We start from the raw sequence: 12927 nt of genomic DNA, 5'->3' as shown, positions 1-12927 counted from the left end.
TCTCATTATGCATCTTCAGTTTTTCTTCAAACTCAAACAACAAGACTTTTCTTAATCTATTTTTTATGCATCTTCAGTTTTTCCTGTCAAGTAAACAGTTTTGCCAGAAACTCAATTGAATGGTTTCTCTCCTGTATAACTTCTCATGTGTCTCTTCAGAGACTTGTTCAACTGAACTACTTTCCACACATTGAACTTCAACAAACAAAGACGTTTCTTAGTCTATTTTTTGAAAAAAAAAAAAAAAAAAAAAAAAAAATTCGCGATATGAGATTTCATCTCAACGATACATATCGTGACGTTTTACTATCGCGAAATTTCGTGGGACGATATATTGTGACACCCCTACTCATGACTGATCTCTAACCCCGCAACTCCTCTCTGCTCTCACGCCTTTTTCCTTCCTCGCTCTCTCTCTCTTTCTCCCTCTCTCTCACGATGTCTCTTACTCGCTGTGTGCGAGCGAGCCTCTCTTGGCTCTCTCGTCCTAGCTCCCGATTTCCCTCTTCTTCTTCTTCTTCTGCTTCTGCTTCTGCTTCTTCTGCTGCTTCTTCTTCTTCAATTGAGATGAAGATCACTTCACATTTTGGCAGCCATTAGATGTTGCTGCCCAATCAAATCCACAGGACGGCCTGATTGTAAATAACTCCCTGCTCTCCCTTCTCCTTGCTCCCCCCCTGTAGTGAATGGCGTCCCGTGGTCCAGCGACGGTCCGAGGAGGAACAGTCACACGTTCAACTGCCGGATGCTGGTCAACCCGCATGGCGACAGCCAGGAGGAGGCACACGAGCACGAGCCTCAGCAGCAGAAATACGAGACCATGCAGTGCTTCGCCGTCTCCGAGCCCAAGTCCATCAAGGAGGAGGGAGACGGTACGGAGGGAAGGATGGAGGGAGGGAGAGAAGAGAGAGAGACTAGGTGGAGAGGTGGATGAGAAAGTAGGAGGACGGAAAGTACTGTCCCTTGATTATAAGCAGGTTGGTGGTCAGTGTGAGAGGGTTGACCCTACAACAAGGCCCGAAGAATCATGTTGAGAGTGAGACCCGGTCAACCCAGAGCCGTATAATAGAAGAGTTCCGACATCTCCATTCACTCCAATAGACCAGTTTTTTTCCAGGAAGTAGAAAGTGGAACTCGTGAGTAAAAAAAGCAGCACTGTCGAGTTGCAACAAAATAGACAGTGTTGTACTTTGAAAGGGTTTTTCATCCCTTGAAATGAATCAAATTGTACATTATCGGATTTATTTTCGCATGCAAAAGTAGCGCGAGACACTAGGTCAACCTAGTGTCCTCTAGAGAGAGAGTGGCGTCAGCGGAGGACCAAAATGCGAGACTCATTAACCAATGAACAGCCAGGAAGGGGTCTCGCGCTACTTTTGAATGCTAAAATAGAGCTGATAATGTAGGATTTGATTCTTAAAAAAAAGCTTTCAGAGTACAACACAAACTGTCCATTTTGCTGCAACAGTGCTGCTTAATCCAGGACCTTACTTCCTGGAACTCTTGAGAGTAAAAAACGGGTCCATTGGAGTGAATGAAGATGTCGCGACTCTTCTATATACACGGCTCTGGGTCAAACCATCTATGTACGAGTTGCCTCCAACAAGAGAGCAATATTCCCGTAGAAGTGAACAGACGAGTGCATTGCCATTTTACTTAACATCCATGAAGAGTTGAGTGACACAAAGGAGACACAGGGAGAGCATGATGCACGGTTAGTACCTGCAAATAAATGATACAACATTGGTGTCTACAATGAAATAAATGTTGGTGTCTACAGTGAGCGCTCTAAAGCCTTGTCTGACATAGTGCGTCCATTTGGATCCTCTTGCACAGGGCATGTGCCTTAGCTCTGGACAGCTTTCATTAAAGCTTCTCCATCATTCATGTACATTCCTCACAAGCGTGGGCCTACGATGACTCTGAGGAAAGGATCCCTCTCGGTTTTAATCACCAGTATCGCATCAGCCAAAAAACAATCTTCTGATGAACCTTCAAATTGTCATTCTCACCATGTTTCGGAGGAAATCGGAGCAGAGAGAGAGAGAGACAGAGAGAAACTCTTATTGTGGTAGTCACCAGTGTAAACATCTGTTGGCCGTTCCTCACAAATGGTTCAATCTGTTTGTTCTCTCTGTTCTCTTTCCCCTGTTCAGAGTCACTGAGAGGTCACTCAGCTTTTCCACTGGTTTTCATGGCTTAACGAGAAGTGGCTGCATTTTATCCCACAAATTATTCCGATGAAGAATGTATATTTTGGTGAAGATGAGGATTTCCAGGACATTTTGAACACTAGTGATACATTTACTCCATAAACCTTAGTAATAATATTGTATGTATTTATTCACTTAATCCAATTTGCTCAGTGACTTCGACGGGTGACTATAATTTCCTACTGCCAAAATGTCACTTAGTGCTTAATTAAAATGGTTAGTGAAAATGCTAATGTTTCACTCTCCAAATCTAGTCTCACTCCTTTTTTCCTCTGCCTTTTTTGGGGGGCCAGCTGTTCTGCCAGCCATACCTTGGCAAATAGACCACCTCGGACCTAGGCCAGGGAAGTGTGTGTGTGTGTGTGTGTGTGTGTGTGTGTGTGTGTGTGTGTGTGTGTGTGTGTGTGTGTGGATCAATGGTTACATTTGCAGGAATGTGTCCAGCCAGGGAGAGCGAGTGGAAGGAAGGAGAGACACAGAGAGAAAAATAGAGAATCCAGAGAGCCTCCTAAGATCTAAGGTCCAGACCACCCAAGAGGCCCTGTTTACAAGTCAGGAAGAGGAATGTGTGCCGTGCGCATGGTGTGCACCTCTCTGCCAGAAACATGTGTGGTGTGCACCTCTCTGCCAGAAACATGTGTGGTGTGCACCTCTCTGCCAGAAACATGTGTGGTGTGCACCTCTCTGCCAGAAACATGTGTGGTGTGCACCTCTCTGCCAGAAACATGTGTGGTGTGCACCTCTCTGCCAGAAACATGTGTGCACCTCTCTGCCAGAAACATGTGTGGTGTGCACCTCTCTGCCAGAAACATGTGTGCACCTCTCTGCCAGAAACATGTGTGCACCTCTCTGCCAGAAACATGTGTGGTGTGCACCTCTCTGCCAGAAACATGTGTGCACCTCTCTGCCAGAAACATGTGTGCACCTCTCTGCCAGAAACATGTGTGGTGTGCACCTCTCTGCCAGAAACATGTGTGCACCTCTCTGCCAGAAACATGTGTGGTGTGCACCTCTCTGCCAGAAACATGTGTGGTGTGCACCTCTCTGCCAGAAACATGTGTGGATGGTGCACCTCTCTGCCAGAAACATGTGTGCACCTCTCTGCCAGAAACATGTGTGGTGTGCACCTCTCTGCCAGAAACATGTGTGCACCTCTCTGCCAGAAACATGTGTGGTGTGCACCTCTCTGCCAGAAACATGTGTGGTGTGCACCTCTCTGCCAGAAACATGTGTGGTGTGCACCTCTCTGCCAGAAACATGTGTGGTGTGCACCTCTCTGCCAGAAACATGTGTGGTGTGCACCTCTCTGCCAGAAACATGTGTGGTGTGCACCTCTCTGCCAGAAACATGTGTGGTGTGCACCTCTCTGCCAGAAACATGTGTGGTGTGCACCTCTCTGCCAGAAACATGTGTGGTGTGCACCTCTCTGCCAGAAACATGTGTGGTGTGCACCTCTCTGCCAGAAACATGTGTGGTGTGCACCTCTCTGCCAGAAACATGTGTGGTGTGCACCTCTCTGCCAGAAACATGTGTGGATGGTGCACCTCTCTGCCAGAAACATGTGTGGTGTGCACCTCTCTGCCAGAAACATGTGTGGATGGTGCACCTCTCTGCCAGAAACATGTGTGGATGGTGCACCTCTCTGCCAGAAACATGTGTGGTGTGCACCTCTCTGCCAGAAACATGTGTGGATGGTGCACCTCTCTGCCAGAAACATGTGTGGATGGTGCACCTCTCTGCCAGAAACATGTGTGGTGTGCACCTCTCTGCCAGAAACATGTGTGGATGGTGCACCTCTCTGCCAGAAACATGTGTGGTGTGCACCTCTCTGCCAGAAACATGTGTGGTGTGCACCTCTCTGCCAGAAACATGTGTGGATGGTGCACCTCTCTGCCAGAAACATGTGTGGATGGTGCACCTCTCTGCCAGAAACATGTGTGGTGTGCACCTCTCTGCCAGAAACATGTGTGGTGTGCACCTCTCTGCCAGAAACATGTGTGGATGGTGCACCTCTCTGCCAGAAACATGTGTGGTGTGCACCTCTCTGCCAGAAACATGTGTGGATGGTGCACCTCTCTGCCAGAAACATGTGTGGTGTGCACCACTCTGCCAGAAACATGTGTGGATGGTGCACCTCTCTGCCAGAAACATGTGTGGTGTGCACCTCTCTGCCAGAAACATGTGTGGTGTGCACCTCTCTGCCAGAAACATGTGTGGATGGTGCACCTCTCTGCCAGAAACATGTGTGGTGTGCACCTCTCTGCCAGAAACATGTGTGGATGGTGCACCTCTCTGCCAGAAACATGTGTGGATGGTGCACCTCTCTGCCAGAAACATGTGTGGTGTGCACCTCTCTGCCAGAAACATGTGTGGTGTGCACCTCTCTGCCAGAAACATGTGTGGATGGTGCACCTCTCTGCCAGAAACATGTGTGGTGTGCACCTATCTGCCAGAAACATGTGTGGATGGTGCACCTCTCTGCCAGAAACATGTGTGGTGTGCACCTCTCTGCCAGAAACATGTGTGGTGTGCACCTCTCTGCCAGAAACATGTGTGGTGTGCACCTCTCTGCCAGAAACATGTGTGGTGTGCACCTCTCTGCCAGAGACATGTGTGGTGTGCACCTCTCTGCCAGAAACATGTGTGGTGTGCACCTCTCTGCCAGAAACATGTGTGGTGTGCACCTCTCTGCCAGAAACATGTGTGGATGGTGCACCTCTCTGCCAGAAACATGTGTGGTGTGCACCTCTCTGCCAGAAACATGTGTGGTGTGCACCTCTCTGCCAGAAACATGTGTGGTGTGCACCTCTCTGCCAGAAACATGTGTGGTGTGCACCTCTCTGCCAGAAACATGTGTGGATGGTGCACCTCTCTGCCAGAAACATGTGTGGTGTGCACCTCTCTGCCAGAAACATGTGTGGATGGTGCACCTCTCTGCCAGAAACATGTGTGGTGTGCACCTCTCTGCCAGAAACATGTGTGGTGTGCACCTCTCTGCCAGAAACATGTGTGGTGTGCACCTCTCTGCCAGAAACATGTGTGGTGTGCACCTCTCTGCCAGAAACATGTGTGGTGTGCACCTCTCTGCCAGAAACATGTGTGGTGTGCACCTCTCTGCCAGAAACATGTGTGGTGTGCACCTCTCTGCCAGAAACATGTGTGGATGGTGCACCTCTCTGCCAGAAACATGTGTGGTGTGCACCTCTCTGCCAGAAACATGTGTGGTGTGCACCTCTCTGCCAGAAACATGTGTGGTGTGCACCTCTCTGCCAGAAACATGTGTGGTGTGCACCTCTCTGCCAGAAACATGTGTGGTGTGCACCTCTCTGCCAGAAACATGTGTGGATGGTGCACCTCTCTGCCAGAAACATGTGTGGTGTGCACCTCTCTGCCAGAAACATGTGTGGTGTGCACCTCTCTGCCAGAAACATGTGTGGATGGTGCACCTCTCTGCCAGAAACATGTGTGGATGGTGCACCTCTCTGCCAGAAACATGTGTGGATGGTGCACCTCTCTGCCAGAAACATGTGTGGTGTGCACCTCTCTGCCAGAAACATGTGTGGTGTGCACCTCTCTGCCAGAAACATGTGTGGTGTGCACCTCTCTGCCAGAAACATGTGTGGTGTGCACCTCTCTGCCAGAAACATGTGTGGTGTGCACCTCTCTGCCAGAAACATGTGTGGATGGTGCACCTCTCTGCCAGAAACATGTGTGGTGTGCACCTCTCTGCCAGAAACATGTGTGGTGTGCACCTCTCTGCCAGAAACATGTGTGGTGTGCACCTCTCTGCCAGAAACATGTGTGGTGTGCACCTCTCTGCCAGAAACATGTGTGGTGTGCACCTCTCTGCCAGAAACATGTGTGGTGTGCACCTCTCTGCCAGAAACATGTGTGGATGGTGCACCTCTCTGCCAGAAACATGTGTGGATGGTGCACCTCTCTGCCAGAAACATGTGTGGATGGGATAGCGGGGTATCACTGGCACAGGAAAGTTAGATGGCAGAACTTTTTCGGGGTCACCCGCCCCAGTCAGTCCTGGACTCGGCCATGTCACCACATGTGCATTTGTGACAGCTGTCATGATTGAGAGGGATGGTCATCTTTTAATGTGGGGCCAGGGGGAGGTGTCATCAGTGTGAGATGGCTCTGTAGTGAGACCAGCCAGGGGGAGAGACACACACACGCACACACACGCACACACCTCAAAGGTCACACTCCATCATGTCCCCTGCCAGCAATAGCTGCTCCTCCTCCTCATGAAAGGAGCAGCGCCCTGATCCCCATGCTCATTAATAACTGTATTAATTATGCTTCCTGGGAATAACATGCATTTCATTTTCTCTCCCTCTCTCTGTCATTTACTACGCCCCCTCCCCACTCCACCCCTCCCCCGCCCTCCCCTCTCCTCCCCACCCCACCCCCTTCATCCCACTCCTCTACCTCCCTCCTTCCTCTGTTATCTCCTCTACCTCCACACTTTTCTTGTGCCCGCTTCTCTTCCTCCATCTCTCTCTCTCACACAGACTTCCAGTCGTGTCTGATCTGCGTGGCTCGCAGGGTGCCCATGAAGGAGAGACCCATGCTGCCCACACATGAGAGCTTCACCACGCGCCAGGACCTGCAAGGTACTGACACCCTCCAGTCACACAGCCAAGAGCTAACATCTCATACCAGGACCTGCAAGGTACTGACACCCTCCAGTCACATAGCCAAGAGCTAACATCTCATACAGGACCTGCAAGGTACTGACACCCTCCAGTCACACAGCCAAGAGCTAACATCTTATACCAGGACCTGCAAGGTACTGACACCCTCCAGTCACACAGCCAAGAGCTAACATCTCATACCAGGACCTGCAAGGTACTGACACCCTCCAGTCACACAGCCAAGAGCTAACATCTCATACCAGGACCTGCAAGGTACTGACACCCTCCAGTCACACAGCCAAGAGCTAACATCTCATACAGGACCTGCAAGGTACTGACACCCTCCAGTCACACAGCCAAGAGCTAACATCTCATACCAGGACCTGCAAGGTACTGACACCCTCCAGTCACATAGCCAAGAGCTAACATCTCATACAGGACCTGCAAGGTACTGACACCCTCCAGTCACACAGCCAAGAGCTAACATCTCATACCAGGACCTGCAAGGTACTGACACCCTCCAGTCACACAGCCAAGAGCTAACATCTCATACAGGGCCTGCAAGGTACTGACACCCTCCAGTCACATAGCCAAGAGCTAACATCTCATACCAGGACCTGCAAGGTACTGACACCCTCCAGTCACACAGCCAAGAGCTAACATCTCATACCAGGACCTGCAAGGTACTGACACCCTCCAGTCACACAGCCAAGAGCTAACATCTCATACCAGGACCTGCAAGGTACTGACACCCTCCAGTCACATAGCCAAGAGCTAACATCTTATACAGCAGTGCTTCTAAAAGTGGGCTCCTTGGGGGGCTTCCATCCAGGGGGCGTCCCCAGCAAAAAGGGGAGTCATATATTTTCACAATAATTCCATCCATAAGTAATATGATAGACTGTCACTGTATGACTAATTTTGGTCTTGAGTTTCATCCACTTTCTGCAATAATGATATCAGATGGGGGGACCCTGCGTGCAAAATCTGATCAATTGAGGAATCTGTGTTCTAATTTCGGTCCTTTTAAAGGAAGTAGGTCCACACACCAGAACTCCGTTCTTTTGACTTTATTTGATAAAAAGGAACAACGTTTCAATCAACCAGTGATTTTCATCAGGTTCATACAATGTGTTCAAATGGACTCCTTTTTAAAGGAGCTGGTTCTCAGTCTCCACCAGGTGCAACCAGTTGGTTTGATTGAGTTGCCTGGATTGGATGATGAGTTAATGAGTTAGTCCAGAGGAACAATACATCATATTTACAATCAGAGCATATGAAATACCAGGATACATCTTACACATCCTGTATAAGACATACAACAGCAAATGAACAAATGAACCCTCTCCAACTAATTTCGGTCCTTGACATGAAAAAGTGTGAGACCTGCTGTAATAGAGCATCAGCTCAAACCTCTTTTCTCTGGCCACAGAGTGTTTGGTCAAAGCTCATTTGGTCATGCAGATTACAGGTGCTGCTTTAGATAGTGACTCCCCCTCTACTACTGTACTGATCTGGATCAACCATTTTCACACTGTCCTAACCAAGCCTCTCTACTGCAGTGGACCGGCCCACCTTTCCATGCCAGACAGGTGCAGGAATCATCCAGACCAATGCAATGCAATGAGTGCTAGAGTACCCCCAAACCCAGCAGCAGCACCTCACCCCCACGCGCCTGTGCCACCAGCCCCTAAACCACACTGCACACTAGGGCTGTGGCGATTCACTTATCTCCCGATTCGATCCTATCACGATTCTTGGGTGCCGATTCGATTTATATTGCGATTCTTAAGTATTGCGATTCTACGATTATTGCGATTCGATATTACGATTTATTGCGATTTTTGTTTTTGTTTTTGTTTTCTTTTTTCAGTTTGTTTGCTTTTTTACACTAGATTAGAACATGGGAAAAGTTGAATCATACACTAGAGACTGTATATTATATATCATGAGTAGGGCTGGGCGATATAGTTAAAAACAGGGGCGGACTGGGATCATAATTCAGGCCGGGCATTAGATACCAAGCAGGCCAGGCCGATATGGGCCAACGCACGTGAAATTTGGGCCGTTTGAAGCCAGATTTGGGCCGTTTGAAGTCCAATTTTACAATGAGATGCACCCACTTTAACCCTGAAGTGTAATTATTACTTCAGACTAACTAATAAAGTAATAAAACCACTAGTAAACCAGTAGGCGGCGCCTAGCCTGCTGTTCAGTGAGTGGCCTGACTGCAAGCACCCAAAAAAAAAAAAAAAAAAAAAAAAATTTTTTTTTTTTTTTTTTGCGATTATCGATTCTGGAATAAAAGATCGATCCAAAAAATCGTGACATTAAAAATCGCGATACTTAGGTGAATCGATTTTTTCCCCCACCCCTACTGCACACTACAGTTGAAGCATCTATAAAGATGATTATATCCTTGCTAAAAGCCCTTAACACATTCAGTGCCAAGGACGTCTGTGCACGTCCTAAAAAAAAGTAACGTTCAGTGCCAAGGACGTCTGTGGACGTCCTAAAATCATAATTCATATTATTCCATAATTCTGCTGTTTAAGGTCGTACCCAGCCAGTGAGCATGAATCCCTTCAAGGGATCACACGGCGCCACCTTAAACATCGTCACAGGAGCTGCTCCACCCACCTCAGATCCTTTACTTTGTACAGGAGACAGCAGAGAAAGCCGTGGAAACCGATGCATGCTTTCTGCCAGAGCCTATATATTGCTCCGTCTACAGCGAGAGTGGGCTCGGCTGCATCCGCGCTCACAACTGAGCTCTTATGCTTCTATCTATCTCCACACGATTTCCTAGAAAGGCAGCATCCGAAGCCGAACGGGCCAAGCCTTTTCGTTCAGTCGCGTTTGCCAGCGCGCATCATTTCCTTGATGCCCATCAAGGAAATGATGCGCGCAGCAAAGCTGGGATCTGTCCGGGGCAAAAACGAGTCGAGAAAGCAAACTGTGCGTGTGGGAGGAGCCCGCAGCTCAGAGGTGGAGAGGGGGGGGGGGGGGGAGAGGGGTGTGTGACACACACAGGCTGCACAGAAACCACACCACACGCCACCACATCAGAAAACACCAGCCAGAGTCCACCCGATCTGTGCTCGAAATTAGAGTGCAAAAGGTATTCATAAAAGGGGCTATAACTTGGAAAGAAAAAAAAAACGACAGAAAACCCATGAAAGTGCACTTTTTTGAGAGGCTGTAATTTCATAATGGAACTGTCTAGAAACAAAATTTCTTCTTTGGAAGAAGCAGGAGTGTTCAATCTTTCATTAAAGTCCAGCCCCGTTAATATAGCCATAATAGAAAAAATTCTATAGCTGTTTTCAACTGAATGGAAGTGAATCTGGCACAGGCTCCAGACAATTTTACTGAAGCGCTGTGGCACTGAATGTGTTAAGGATTGAACAGGTTAGCTGTAGCTCTCTAGGAGGTAAAGTACCTGTCTGAACACTGGCGCGTAGATGCAGACAGTTGTCTGTCTTTCACCTGCTCTTTGATGTGTTGGCTACGTCTGCGTGTGTGACACACACACACACACACACACCCACACACACACACACACACACACACACACACAAACACACACTCACACTCACTGACGGGGAGTCGTTTGGTTTCCCACCCAGACAACTGTGGCTGTGCACATTCACATGCCTGTGTTGTGTTGTGTTGTGTTGTGTTGTGTTGTGTTGTGTTGGTGTCTCTGTGTTGGTGTGCTTGTTTTGTGATGTGTTGGTGTGCTTGTGTTGTAATGTGTTGGTGTGCTTGTGTTGTGATGTGTTGGTGTGCTTGTGTTGTAATGTGTTGGTGTGTTCTTGTGTTGTGTTGTGTTAGTGTGTTCTTGTGTTGTGTTGGTGTGTTCTTGTGTTGTGTTGTGTTGTGTTGGTGTGCTTGTGTTGTGTTGTTGTGTCTGTGCTGGTGTGTGCTTGTGTTGTGATGTGTTGGTGTGCTTGTGTTGTGTTGTGTTGGTGTGTCTGTGTTGGTGTGTTTTTGTTTTGTGATGTGTTGGTGTGCTTGTGTTGTGTGTGTTGTGTTGTCCTGTGTTGTGTCTGTGTTGGTGTGTGCTTGTGTTGTATGTTGTGTTGTCCTGTGTTGTGTTGGTGTGTCTGTGTTGGTGTGTGCTTGTGTTGTGTTGTGTTGGTGTGCTTGTGTGAGTACATGTGTGCTGGTGTGTCTCAGGTAGACTCCAGTGATGTCCTCCTCGCTGAGTGACTGTGTGTTGACGTCGTGACGGCTCTTTAGTCAGTCCCTGTGGCTGTCACTCACGCAGCACTCTGCCTGTCAGCCTCTAAACGCATCACTACCTTCCTTTATACGGCACCCTGGCAAGGAACTCCTGCTACACTACTGTGTGTGTGTGTGTGTGTGTGTGTGTGTGTGTGTGTGTGTGTACGTACACTTGTGTGTATTTGTTGGGCTCTAAAGATAGTTGAACACATTAATGCACACTCTCTCATCTGGCAGCCATTCCCCAGCAGTCCTCTTGGCTTCTCATATTAAGCCTTCAAGCTGTTGTGTCGAGTACAATCTTATTATCCCATATTTGGCTCCTCCATGTGTGTGTGTACTGTGTGTATAAACTGCTCTGTCTCCATGTGTGTGTGTGTACTGTGTGTATAAACTGCTCTGTCTCCATGTGTGTGTGTGTACTGTGTGTATAAACTGCTCTGTCTCCATGTGTGTGTGTGTACTGTCTGTATAAACTGCTCTGTCTCCATGTGTGTGTACTAGGGGTCGACCGATATGGGTTTTTCAGGGCCGATATCGATATCGATTATCAGTAATGAAAGACACCGATAACCGATATTTTGGAACAGATATGTTTGCAGTAAAAATTGAAATCTTGGTGTCAAAATTTAGAATAACACAACCCGTTGTTGAAATTCATTTTCTTCAGTTTATCCAACTACAATATTATTTGAAAATATTCACTCTATTAATATTGATATGAATCAAAGTGTGTGTGTGTGTGTGTGTGTGTGTGTGTGTGTGTGTGTGTGTGTGTGTGTGTGTGTGTGTGTGTGTGTGTTTGTTCAGTCTAGTGGAGACTTGGGCACATTATCAAGATAAAGCTGTGTACTTTAAACAAACTAACAGCTCACCACAGAAACAAAATAATAAAGAGGGTTTCCCTCAGCTTACACTACTTGACACTAACCTCGCACCAGGCTCTCTCAAAGGAGAACACAAACAGGTTAATCCGGGCATCTGCTGACCAATGTCTCATCCTAGTTTATTCGGTTCCTTTTTTATTGCAAACGAGTCCGCTGACGTACTAATGTCTCATCCTAGTTTATTCGGTTCCTTCTTCCTCCTCCGCTCTGGAGAGTGGTGCCTGCAGCCGGCTTGCGCTGCGTTACACATGCGAGTGGATTGGAGATATATATTTTCGGGACGTTACAGGACTATTGATTAATAAAACAGCTTCGCGCTTGACAACCATGGCCATTTGATGCAAAAAGAGCGACGCTACACCGTGGACGCTATGGAGTTAAAATCTTGTGTCCTGCCCCAGTTTACAAGGTACACCAATCGTATCGGACTTTCTTGAACAAACACGGACAGACACAGACAGACACGGACGGACTGCTATGGCACACCAAACAAACATTTGCGAACAATCTGCGTTTGTCTGTGTCTGTCCGTGGAGAAAGTGTGACTGCGTGTTTGGAGGCAGTCACACTCGCTCACGCAGGCAGGCAGAGTGGGGCAGGCAGGCAGCGTCTCAAATTTCATCTCTGAGGAGCCCTCTGATAGGCTATTGCTCAATATGTAACCAATCAGATAGCGCTGTGGGCGGGACATTGCCACAGGCTAGACTCGAGCTGCAGCAGAGAGAGAGACACACAGGCTTCTGCAGCGCTTTATGGCGAAAGTAGCGCATTTTTTAATATATGTATTATATCGGCAAACAGCCAATGAAAATGCTGATACAGATAATCGGCAAAATGCTGAATATCGGCCATAATAATCGGCCAAACCGATAATCGGTCGACCCCTAGTGTGTACTGTGTGTATAAACTGCTCTGTCTCCATGTGTGTGTACTGTGTGTATAAACTGCTCT

General features: G+C 47.9%; 1 protein-coding gene across 2 annotated transcripts in view; it reads left to right on the top strand.

The window, feature by feature from the left end:
• The window catches only part of ncoa2 (nuclear receptor coactivator 2), a 171018-nt gene that overhangs the window by 105283 nt on the left and 52808 nt on the right, over window positions 1-12927 (top strand). Inside the window, exons 7-8 of one of the 2 annotated variants that reach the window (XM_083632246.1) lie at window positions 684-872; window positions 6737-6838. In XM_083632246.1, the coding sequence (XP_083488372.1) occupies window positions 684-872; window positions 6737-6838 (291 nt within the window). Of the gene's footprint in view, window positions 1-683; window positions 873-6736; window positions 6839-12927 lie in introns of those variants that run through there. The other variant, XM_083632245.1, reaches the window with a different exon arrangement.

The sequence above is a fragment of the Poromitra crassiceps genome, assembly GCF_964638095.1.
Source record: "Poromitra crassiceps genome assembly, chromosome: 2".
Taxonomy (NCBI): domain Eukaryota; kingdom Metazoa; phylum Chordata; class Actinopteri; order Beryciformes; family Melamphaidae; genus Poromitra; species Poromitra crassiceps.
Note: the sequence above shows the minus strand (reverse complement) of the source record. Positions and strands in the feature narration are given on the sequence as shown.